This window comes from Dipodomys ordii, unplaced genomic scaffold, assembly GCF_000151885.1.
Source record: "Dipodomys ordii isolate 6190 unplaced genomic scaffold, Dord_2.0 Scaffold64, whole genome shotgun sequence".
In the NCBI taxonomy this organism is placed as follows: domain Eukaryota; kingdom Metazoa; phylum Chordata; class Mammalia; order Rodentia; family Heteromyidae; genus Dipodomys; species Dipodomys ordii.
This window is the reverse complement of record NW_012267280.1, coordinates 3,531,040-3,542,017: the sequence shown is the minus strand read 5'-3', so window position 1 is coordinate 3,542,017 and position 10,978 is coordinate 3,531,040. Positions and strand designations below refer to the sequence as shown.

At 54.0% G+C, this 10,978-nt stretch overlaps 1 protein-coding gene across 1 annotated transcript in view; it reads left to right on the top strand.

Annotated features, from left to right (window-relative positions):
- The first annotated feature begins 245 nt into the window (after positions 1-245).
- The window catches only part of Shc2 (SHC (Src homology 2 domain containing) transforming protein 2), a 16,718-nt gene continuing 5,985 nt past the window's right edge, over positions 246-10,978 (top strand). Inside the window, exons 1-8 of the mRNA XM_013022677.1 lie at positions 246-394; positions 3,212-3,272; positions 3,415-3,534; positions 6,041-6,094; positions 6,282-6,333; positions 6,435-6,561; positions 8,279-8,444; positions 8,779-8,842. Coding sequence (XP_012878131.1) covers positions 246-394; positions 3,212-3,272; positions 3,415-3,534; positions 6,041-6,094; positions 6,282-6,333; positions 6,435-6,561; positions 8,279-8,444; positions 8,779-8,842 — 793 coding nt within the window. The remainder of the gene's footprint in view (positions 395-3,211; positions 3,273-3,414; positions 3,535-6,040; positions 6,095-6,281; positions 6,334-6,434; positions 6,562-8,278; positions 8,445-8,778; positions 8,843-10,978) is intronic.

Genomic DNA, 10,978 nt, shown 5'->3' with positions numbered 1-10,978 from the left:
CCTGGCCCCAGGATCCAGTGAACTGGATTGTCACATCCCTGTCCTTCCAGCCTGCCATGCCCACGTGGCTGGTGGTTATATGAACAACCACAGTAAAGGCCACCACAGAGCCTCTGGTGACCTTGTAGTTGAGCGTTGGGATGGGGAGAGATCCAGCAGGTGGGAGAATGAAGCCTCAGTGGGTACTGCATATGCAAAGGCCCTGAGGTAGAGGCTGGAATTGTCCAGGGAGGGAGGATGGGCCTATGGTGGCCTTGGGGAGGGGGACCACTGTGGGTTCTTGGGTTGGGGCTCTTCCTGCTGACTTTCTCCTCTTTCCTCAGTACATGGGATGCATTGAAGTTCTTCGATCCATGCGCTCCCTGGATTTTACCACTCGGACCCAGGTGACCAGGTGAGACCCAGCTGGGGTGAAGCTTCCTGCAGGTGGCAGGTGGGTGGACGGATGGCATTGCTATGTAGGGCGAGCACAGGCTTGGACAGCATCCTGGGTCTGCATTTTTTTCTTCTCTCTCCTCATCTACTGTGCATGGTAATTACCCTCCCTTCCCTGCCTCGGTTTCCCTCTGAAGGATGGAGCAGCTGCCTGCCTTGCAGAACCTGGTGTGATTTGGGGAGGGAGCTGGGACCCACAGAGGCTGGCTTGTTTTCCGTGACTGCCAGGGTTATCCTGGAGGGGATGCAGAGAGGCAGGTGGAGCTCAGTGCTCTGAGCTGCCTGGGGTGGAACTGTGAGGGGAGGCACGTAGCCAGGCCTTGCAGAACAGGATCCACACCTCTTTCGTTGGGAACTCATAGATTGTACTTGTTCTAGTTTAAAAATTACTTCATTGGGATCAATTCTTTCTTCCTTCCTTCCTTCCTTCCTTCCTTCCTTCCTTCCTTCCTTCCTTCCTTCCTTTCTTTCTCTCTCTCTTTCTCTTTTTGGGTGCGGTCGTGGGGCCTGAACTCTGGGCCTGGGTGCTGTCCCTCAGCTCTTCAGCTCAAGGCTAACACTCTACCACTTGAGCCACAGTGCCACTCTGGCTTTTTTCTTTTTGCTTCTGTGGTGCTGAGGAATCGAACACAGTACCTCATGCATGCAAGGCAAGTGCTCTACCACTGAGCCACCTTCCCAGCCCCCCTCTCTCTCTTTCTTTCTTCTTTCTTGCTTTCTTTCTTTCTTTCTCTTTCCCCATTGGGCTTGAACTCAGGACCTGGGCACTGTCCCTGAGCTCTTTTGCTTAAGGCTAGCACCCTACCCACAGCACCACTTCTGGTGTTTTAGTGGTTAATTGGAGATAAGAGTCTCACGGATTTTCCTTCCCAGGCTGCTTTTGAACCAAGATTCTCAGATCTGTCTCCTGAGTGGCTAGGATTACAGATATGAGCAACCAGTGCCTGGCTTGGCATCAATTTTCTTAATAGCTCTATCTCTATAGACTGTATAATATGATGACTTTTTTTTTTTTGGCAAGTGCTGGGGCTTGAACTCAGGGCCTGGGTACTATTCTTGAGCTTTTGTCCTTAAGGCTAGCACTCTACCAATTGAGCTACAGTTGCACTTCCAACTTTTTTGGGGAGTTAAATCTCACAGACTTCCTTGCCTGGTCTGAAGATTGTCTGCAACCTTCAGCTAACAGCCTCCTGAGTAGCTAGGGTTAAAGATGTGAGCCACTAGTACCTGGCAAAATGATGGTTTTAAGTATTTCCATAAAGTTGCACAACTTCTGCCTAGAAGTTCTAGAACATTCCATCACTCCAAAGGAAATCCCATTCAGTTACCCTGTCTTCCCTCCCTCTCCCCCCACAAATCCACTGCTTGTGTCATGATCCACCTGTTCTGGATGTGTCCTGTCAGTGAAGCCACACACTAAATCTTAGTGTAGGTGTCTTATTTTGGGCAGACCCCCTAGGAGAGGAGTTTCTGGGTTATAGGGTGACAGGTTTTACCCTTGTGTGGAAGCATGGATTGCTTCCTCAGTGGCTGCCCCATCTCTGGCCCCAATTTGGGTGGGTCTTTTCTTTTTTTTTCCTCCTTCCTTCCTTCCTTCCTTCCTTCCTTCCTTCCTTCCTTCCTTCCTCTCTCTCTCTCTTGCATTTTTTTTTGTGTGTGCTAGTCCTGGGACTTAAACTCAGGACCTGGCCACTGTCCCTGAGCTTTTTGTTCAAGGTTAGTACTCTACCACTTGAGCCACAGCACCACTTCTGGCTTTTTCTGTGTATGTGGTACTGAGGAATTGAATCCAGGGCTTCATGCATTCTAGGCAAGCACTCTGCCACAAAGCCACATTGCCAGCCCCTGGGTGGGTCATTTCTGACACTTTATTTATTTATTTATTTTGTCAGTGTGGGGCTTGAACTTTGGGCCTTTGCGTTCTCCCTGCACTCTTCAGCTCAAGGCTAGCGCTCTACCACTTGAGCCATAGCACCACTTCTGGTTTTCTGGTGATTAATTGGAGATCAGAGCCTCACAGACTTCCCTGCCCTGGCTGGCTGTGAACTGCAATCTTCAGATCTCAACCTCCTGAGTAGCTAGGATTACAGGCATGAGCCACTGTACCTGGCTGACACCTCTCTCTCTCTCTCTCTCTCTCTCTGCCACGGGGCTTGAATTTAGGACCTGGGCACTGTCCATCAGCACTTTCGCTGATGGCTAGTGCTGTACCACTTGAGCCACAGCTCCACTTCTAGCTTTTTTTAGTGGTTAATTGGAGATAAGGAGTCTGGACTTTCCTGCCCAGGGCGGCTTCAAACTCTAATCCTCAGATCTCAGCCTTCTGAGTAGCTCATTACACCTACATCTCTGAGGGCCTGTTTTGTGGCCACCTCCCTCCCCTCCTGTGACCCTAGCATTCTGAACAGATCCTGCCTCCCAGGGACCAGCAGCTTTTCTGTTTCCTGTCCTGAAGAGGTTGGTTCCTGACCTCTCAGGGAGGCTCAGAGCCCAGGACCTCTATTTGTGGTGCCTGGCTCCCTGAGCCTGACCCTCTCTCAGGGATCCACAGCCACAGAGAAGGTAAAGGGAGCCAGGGTGTCAGGAGCTGAGGTTGGGGGCTAAAAGTAGGGCTAGTGTCCCTGCTGTCCCTGCCAGATGGCACCCCCATTTCGGGACCCCATTTCTTCCCTATCCTTCTTCCCTTTAGACCCCAGCTCCCTCCTGAGCTTCTGCCTCTTCCCTGTGGGCCCCCCCCCAGTCCCTTTCTGTCTGAGCCTCTCCCCTTCGACTGCAGGGAAGCCATCAACCGGCTCCACGAGGCTGTGCCCGGCGTCAGGGGCTCCTGGAAGAAGAAGGTGGGTGAGGCCTGAGGCCGGGCTGGTGGGTGCCTCCTGAGATCATGGTGGGGGGGCAGCGTGGCCCCCCCAGGAGCCCTTTGTGGCTTCAGGCCAAGTTGTACCCCACACAAGCCTCTCACTGTGTGTCCCCCACTCCTAGGCCCCCAACAAGGCACTGACTTCCATCCTGGGCAAGAGCAACCTGCGCTTCGCCGGCATGAGCATTTCTGTTAACATATCGGTGGATGGACTCAACCTTTCCGTGCCGGCCACGCGCCAGGTGGGTGTGGCTCGTCCTTGGCCCCTCCCCGGCCCCGCCCCCTCCCTGCCTCACTCCCCTTAGCCACGCCCTCAACCCAGTCCTCAGCCTGGCCCCGCCCCAGCCCTGCCTCACTCCCCCTTAGCCACGCCCTCAACCCTGTCCTCAGCCTGGCCCCGCCCAAGCCACGCCCCTATCCCCGCCCCAACCAGTTCTGTCCTCAGCCCCGCCCCACCCTTGGCCACACTCCTACCCCCTTCCTTAGTGCTCATCTAACCCTGTGACTTGCCTGACCTGTAGAAGTATGTCACACCCAAGTGGAGCCGGGGTAGGTGCAGGCTTTATAGAGCATATGACATCAACCACAGACGTGTTCTGTATGTGTGTGCGCATGCACTTGTGGGTGCACACTAGTACTGAGGATTAAAGGGCCTTCCATTCTAGCTTAGCTATTTTACTCAAGGTTAGTGTTCTACCATTTGAGTCACATTTCCACTTCCAGCTTTTTGCTGGTCAGTTGGACATAAGCGTCTCACAGGCTTTTCTGCATGGGCTGGCTTTGAACCTCAATTCTTAGATCTCAGCTTCCTGAGTAGCTAGGATCAGAGACATGAATCATTGGCGCCTGGCACCATCAATATGTTCTAAGAGCCCCTTTTAGAGCTAAGAGGACACCACAGAACGGGGGTGCCACCAGGCCCTGTCTGTCCACCCTGTCAGGACTCAGGGAAGAATCTCCTGGTCTGAGGTGGGTGGAAGCCAGGGGTACTGCCCAGCTTCATGCAGTGCTCAGGACCTGGCCTAGTATCCACAGTGTTGGCGTGGGGTGGGGGATGGGAGGGAGACAGGCTTCCAGTCTCTTGTGGGAGAAATAGAAAAATGGCAATTGAATAAGGGAATAATGATCAGTTCTGAGAGCATTGGTAGGCCAGTGCAGACCACACTGATGAGGAGGGGCATTTCTCATGAAAGAGGTCAGCATGGGTCATGGAGAGGAGTTTGTCATCTGTTCTGAGAGCAGGAGCAGGGACAATTGATGGACAAGGCCAGTGGTACAGCCAATGGAATTGTATCAGCTAGTGAAGTAGGGGCTGCATAACAAAACAGTTCCTACTGCAGCTGCAAGGTAGTGAGCATGCATTCAGCTGGAGGCTGATGGGTCTGTGCGCATCCTGACCTCTTGACATCCCAGGTCTCAAGGCTGGGGCACAAGAGGGCATATACAACCACATCAGACACCCTGAGGCTGAGCTTTGATCAGCCCACAGATTCCTGTCAGAAATGTGCTTTGTTTGCCACATCTGTGGGAGGACTCGGTAGTCATGGGCTGAGTCCTGTCTCCCTGAGAAGCTGATAAGGCACATTGCCACAGGAGCCAGTGGGGGTCAGTGAGTGAGCTCTGGGCCTTGAGGGCCTGTGGGGAGTTTCTTAGCTGGACCGTACTGCCTGTGTAGGGAGTGGAGTTTGGGAGGCTGGCGTCTTGCCTGCGCACATGGGAAGGCTGTGGGTGCTGCTTCGTATTAGGCTGGAGAAGAGCTGTGCTACGGTAAGGGCTGCTGCAGCTTCCCAATCGCTCAGAAGGATATCCCGGGGCTTCCTGGAGGTAGGGAGGCTGGTACTAAGAGTGAAGGAGCGGGCTCCCAGTGGAGGCCTGAAGTGAAAGCCAGGAGGGGCAGCTGAAGAGGGCAGTGGGGACCATAGGGAGGGGCTGGGGCTCAGCAGGCTGGTTCTGGATGTGTGAGACATAGACAGTGTGAAGGCTGGCATTAGATTCTAGGTGGAGAGGCCAGGCTCCGGGCACAGCTGTGGCATGATGGACTATGCTGGAGATTGCTATGGGGCGCAGCATGAATGGCACTGACCCACAGTGCTGCAAACGGGCCACCAAGGATCTCTGTGGCCCCCTTAGGGTTCTCAACAGGGGTATTGGGCCCTGGAGAGCCTCAAAGGTAACGGAGCTGATTAATAGCTGTTTTGAGGGGAGGACAAGGCCGGCCCAGTCCTTCCAAAGGATTGTGCAGGGACTCCAGAGACAGGTGGCAGATGAAGTGGGGGTATGCCAACAAATACAAATTGGTATGCAAACGAGCATGCAAATGAGCATGCAGATGCCACTGCCAGGAGATGGGAGCCTGGAATGTGTGTGTGTATCTGTGTGTATGTGTGCTCATCTGTGAATGTGTTCACTTGAATGTTTGTGTGTCTGTGCACCTGCCTCTGTGTGTGTGTGTGTGTGTGTGTGTGTGTGTTGGGGTGTCACAGTGTCTCTGTCTCTGTGGGTTCAGGCAGGTGCACACATGAAGGTGTCTCCAGTGGGTGGTCTGTCCTGCTACACATGTGGCTGTGTGACCCAGTCTTGTCACACCCTCCTTAGGCCCCAGTTCTTCCAGGGATTTCAAATTCTTGTGGGACAGCTGTGGTGGGTACCAGTTGGGGAGCATCTTCAGCCCCACATCCCTGCCCCAGCCATTCTCCCGCCCCCTGTGGGAGACCTGTGTGTGACCTCGAGTGCCCCCTGCCATCCCAGGTCATCGCCAGTCACCACATGCAGTCTATCTCCTTCGCGTCCGGCGGTGACACGGTAAGGCTGGGCAGGGACGGGGGAGGGGGTGAGGCCCCGTGCCCGCTGCCCTTCCAGCCTCGAGACCATCTCGCCTTCCCCAGACCCCACCTGCTCTGCCCGTGACCCCCACCCTTCCCACGGCTGGGGAGCAGGACCCGGACGGTGGCCCGGCCCCGCTGACCCTCCCACCGGCCCTCTTCCCCAGGACATGGCGGATTACGTGGCCTATGTCGCCAAGGACCCTATTAACCAGAGAGGTGAGCCATGGCGGGAGGCCAGAGCTGAGGGCCCAGGCAATAGCCAGGGAGTGGGCAATGCCATGCGACAGTCACGGTGACCCCTGTCCCTGTCCCTCCAGCCTGTCACATCCTCGAGTGCTGTGAGGGCCTCGCCCAGAGTGTCATCAGCACCGTGGGCCAAGCCTTTGAGCTGCGCTTCAAGCAGTATCTGCACAGCCCCCCCAAGGCCATTGTGCCCCCCGAAAGGTAAATACACAGGAATCTGCTGGGCCAGGTGGCCAGCTCTGCCTTTCACCCATGGGCCTGGCTCTATCTGTCCCTCTTGGGTCCTGAGAATATCACCCATGGGAGGACCCCCACCTTCTTCCCCTCCCTCTCTCCCACCTTCCCTCCTTTCATTTCTCCCCTCTCCCCGCCCCCAGAGTTGTAGGGCTTGAACTCAGAGCTTGCTCCTGAGCACTTTTGCTCAAGGCTAGCACTCCATCACTTTGAGCCATAGCATCACTTCTGGTTTTCTTGGTGGTTCATCAGAGATAATAGTTTCAGTGACTTTTCTGCCTAGGCTGGCTTTGAACTGTGATCCTCAGATCTCAGCCTCCTGAGTAGCTAGGATACTGGGTGTGAGCCACCAGCGTCCAGTCCTTCCCTGTATCTTTTCCTCCCTTCCTCCTTCCTTCCCTCCCAGATGAGTTCCAGAGCTCAGCCCTGGCTGTTGCTGCTCTGGGACCAGACAGTGAGCATCACCAACCTCAAGGGAAAATTGTGTCCAGTTCGTCTCAAAATGTACATAAATGGATACACATGGCCGGGTGCCCACAGAACTTTATTTATAGACACAGAAATTTAAATTTCAGATAACTTTACCCAACAAAAAATATTATCCTTTGGGCTTTTTCTCAGCCATTTGAAGTTTTAGGATTTGAAATCAGGGAACATACCTTTATAGCTTATAGCTGAGCAAGCACAGATGGCAGGTAGATTTGATCCTGGAACATTTGTGACTCTCAGAAATTTAGACTGTAGGACAGGGGTGGTGGCACCTGCCTGTAATTCAAGCGATTCAGGAGACAGAAATCGAGAGGATCGTAATTTGTGACCATCAGAAGTTATTGAGACCCCATCTCATCAACAGGATGAGAATGGTGGTATAACTCCAACTATTCAGGAGGTGTAAATAGGAGGACCATGGTCTGAGGCCATTTGGGACAAAAACGTGAGACTCTTATCTGAAAAAGAAAAGCCAAAAAAGGGCTGGTGGTATAGTTTACATGGTAGAGCACTTGTGTAGCAAGTGCAAGGTCCTGAGTTCAAACCTCAGTGCTGCCAAAAGAAAAAGAACATAACTTCATTAATTTATGGGGTGGGCATTGGAGGTTGTTTGTGGTGAGGTTGGCATCCGGGGCAGCGTGGGCATGTCTGTCCCCTCACGTGAGCTGGGGGTGTCCCTGGGTTTCCCTTGCTGGTGGTGGCTCCTGCTGCTTGTCCCCTGTGTGGTTCTTGGTGAACCAGGTGCTGTAATCTCAGTTACTCAGGAGCCTCAGATCTGAGCATTGAGATTCAAAACCAACCCGGGCTTCAAGACTCTTATCTCCAATTAGCCAGCAAAAAGAAGTGTATGTATGACTCAAGTGATGGGGTTCTAACCTTGAGGGGAAAAAGCTAAGGGGCAATGCCAAGGCCATGAGTTCAAGCCCCAGTATTGGAACACACACACACACACAAGCCCCCGTATTGGAACACACACACACACACACACATGTCCCATGGACTTTTTAGCCCAGGTTAGCTTCAAATTTTGCTCCTCAGATCTCAGCTTTCTGAGATTACAGGCATGAGCCGCAGCACCCAGCTAGCTCAGGTGTTCTCATTGACATTTTCTCGGGGAGCAGGTAATACTGACAGGTGGAGAACCAGATGGGGACTTGAGTGTCCTCACCCCTGATGCCTTGTTCTGTCTCCCCAGGCTGACCGGGCTGGAGGAGTCAGCTTGGGGGGATGAGGAAGAGTCTTCAGAACACAACTACTATAATAGCATCCCGGGAAAGGAGCCGCCCCTGGGTGGCTTGGTGGACTCCAGGCTGGCTGTCACCCAGCCCTGTGCGCTGGCAGCCCTCGGGGCCCTCGGACAGGTCAGCCTCTGCTGTCCCCGTGGAGGGATGGGGTCTGGGGTCCGGGGCCGCTCTTGACATGGCTGCTAGGGGCTGGACCCCGGGTGTGACTGGGGGGGAGGGGTGTTACAGAGCACGAGTGGCACTGGTTGTGGGCATGAGGTGGTGTGGGGGAGGACCCACTGTCAGGAGGAGAAAGCCAGGGCTGCAGCCACCACCAGGGGGCAGCACGGAGGCCAGATGTAGTGAGAGCCAGGTGGGGAGCAGTCCCCAGACTATTTGAGGGTGCAGTGGGGGGGTGCAGGCTGGGAAAGGGGCTTGCACACTCCCAGGGGTACCCACGCTTCTTTTTCAGGGAGTCTCTCCTGTGCGAAGAGATGCCCGTGGCCTGCAGTGGGACCTGGGTGTGTCTGGTCCAGGTAGGCCCTCCCTAGCCCCCTCCCTCTCGCCCATGGGGGAATTGGGCCCTCTCCTGTCCCCACTTGTTTTCTCGGCTCACCCCCAAGGCTGCATGTGTGCCTCTCACTCTTTCTGTTCCGGTTGAGCCATCCATTCTGTTCCCTGTACTGGTGGAGCTGTTGCATTTGGGGGTCAGATCCTGCAAGGTTTGAAGCTGGGGAGTCCCGCCTGCATCTTGCATCTGCTGCCCCCACCCCCCACTCCCACACTTTTTTTCTTTTCTCCTCCTCTTCCTCCTTTTCTGCTTATTTTTCAAGTAGGCCCCCAGGGATTGGCCTCAGACTACCATCCTTCCAGATAGGCCTTCTGTGCAGCTCAGACTACAGTGGCACACCACCATACCCAGCCTCTTTGTTTTGTTTTTTTTTTTTTGTCGGTCGTGGGGCTTGAACTCTGGGCCTGGGCACTGTCCCTCAGCTCTTCAGCTCAAGGTGAGCGCTCTACCACTTGAGCTACAGCGCCACTTCCGGTTTTCTGGTGGTTTATTGGAGATAGGAGTCTCACGGTCTCTCCTGCCCGGGCTGGCTTTGAACCGCGATCCTCAGATCTCAGCCTCCTGAGTAGCTAGGATTACAGGCGTGAGCCACCAGCGCCCAGCGCCTCTTTGTTTTGATATGGAGTTTTCATCCAACTGTGCACTTTGTGCCTGGGTGGATCTCAAACCAAGACCTGACCTCCATCTCTGAAGTAGCTGGGATTAAAGGCGTGAGCCACCATGCCCATACTCCCAGGCATGGTAGATGCCTTGTCCTTTGCCACAACGGCATGGTCTTTCTCCATATAAATTTCTCTGTGTGGAGTCCAGGTGTTTGCTGTGACAGGTAGAGCCGCAAGCAGGTACGGGTTTTCAGTCAAGGGCTTGGTAAATCACACAGTGTGCTCCCCGGCCTGCCTTCCAGGGGCTGCCAGCTTCTATGCCAGCAGCTGCCCCAGTGTCCTGTCCTATAGAAGAATGTGAGGCTCAGCCTGCCAGCCCATGTCTGGGGGCAGGTCTGTATTTCATTTCTGATGTTTAACAAACGGGTGTCCAAGGAGATTTTTGACACTTGTGGATGTGTGTCCTGTCCAGCCATGGTTGCTGGTGGGGTCTCGTTGTGTGGCACTGCCGATTCTCCCCCCTCATCGTGTGTCACCGGGACGTAGGCTCAGCCAGCCCCTTCTAATAGTTCTGACCAAGAACTCCTGCCAACACATCAGAACCTTAGCTCCAGCATCTGGGAATTCTTCCACCTGTCTGCCCCATAGTCTGCTTCCTTTCCCCATATAGTTCTGAGAGGAGCTCCTCTTGGTAGATGGCAAGACTGGGTTTGAACCTCTCTACTCCCAACAACTATCCAGATCATTCTAGTTGCTGCTCCATGCCTTGTCCTCCCTCCCTCTCTTCTTCTCTTCCTCCATCCTTTTTTCCCTCCCTCCCTCCCTTCCTTCTTTCCCTCCTTCCTTCTTTCTTTCTTTCTTTCTTTTTTTTTTGCCAGTCCTGGGGCTTGAACTCAGGGCCTGGGCACTGTCCCTGAGCTTCTTTTGTTCAAGGCTAGCACTCTACCACTTTGAGCCACAGCTCCACTTCCAGCTTTTTCTGTGTATGTGGTACTGAGGAATTGAACCCAGGGCTTCATGCATGCTAGGCAAGCACTCTACCACAAAGCCACATTGCCAGTCCTCTCTTCCTTCTTTTGAGACTAGGTCTGGCTGTGTTGCCTATCCTGGAACTTGAGCTTCCCCTGCCTCAGGCTCCCAAGTGCCGGGATTATAGGCATGGTCGCAAGGGCTGGCTCTCACTATTTAACAAGTGCTCTCCCTGTTTTACAGAGGCACAGAGATGTTGGGTAATTTGCTGCGTCGGTGGCAGAGCTGGGGTGGGAATCAACATCCCTGGGGGTTAATGATACAATTCCACACAGCAGAGACACAACCACAGGCCTTGGGCTGGCTGGCTTCTCAGACTGTGACTTTCCTGCCCAGCAATAGGTTCTGGAAGAATATACCCAAGATGCTCTGCTGACTCCTTTCCTTCCTCCTCCTCCTCCTCCTCCTCCTCCTCCTCCTCCTTCTTCTCCTCCACCTCCTTTTCTTCATGCTGGTACTGGAGTTGAACT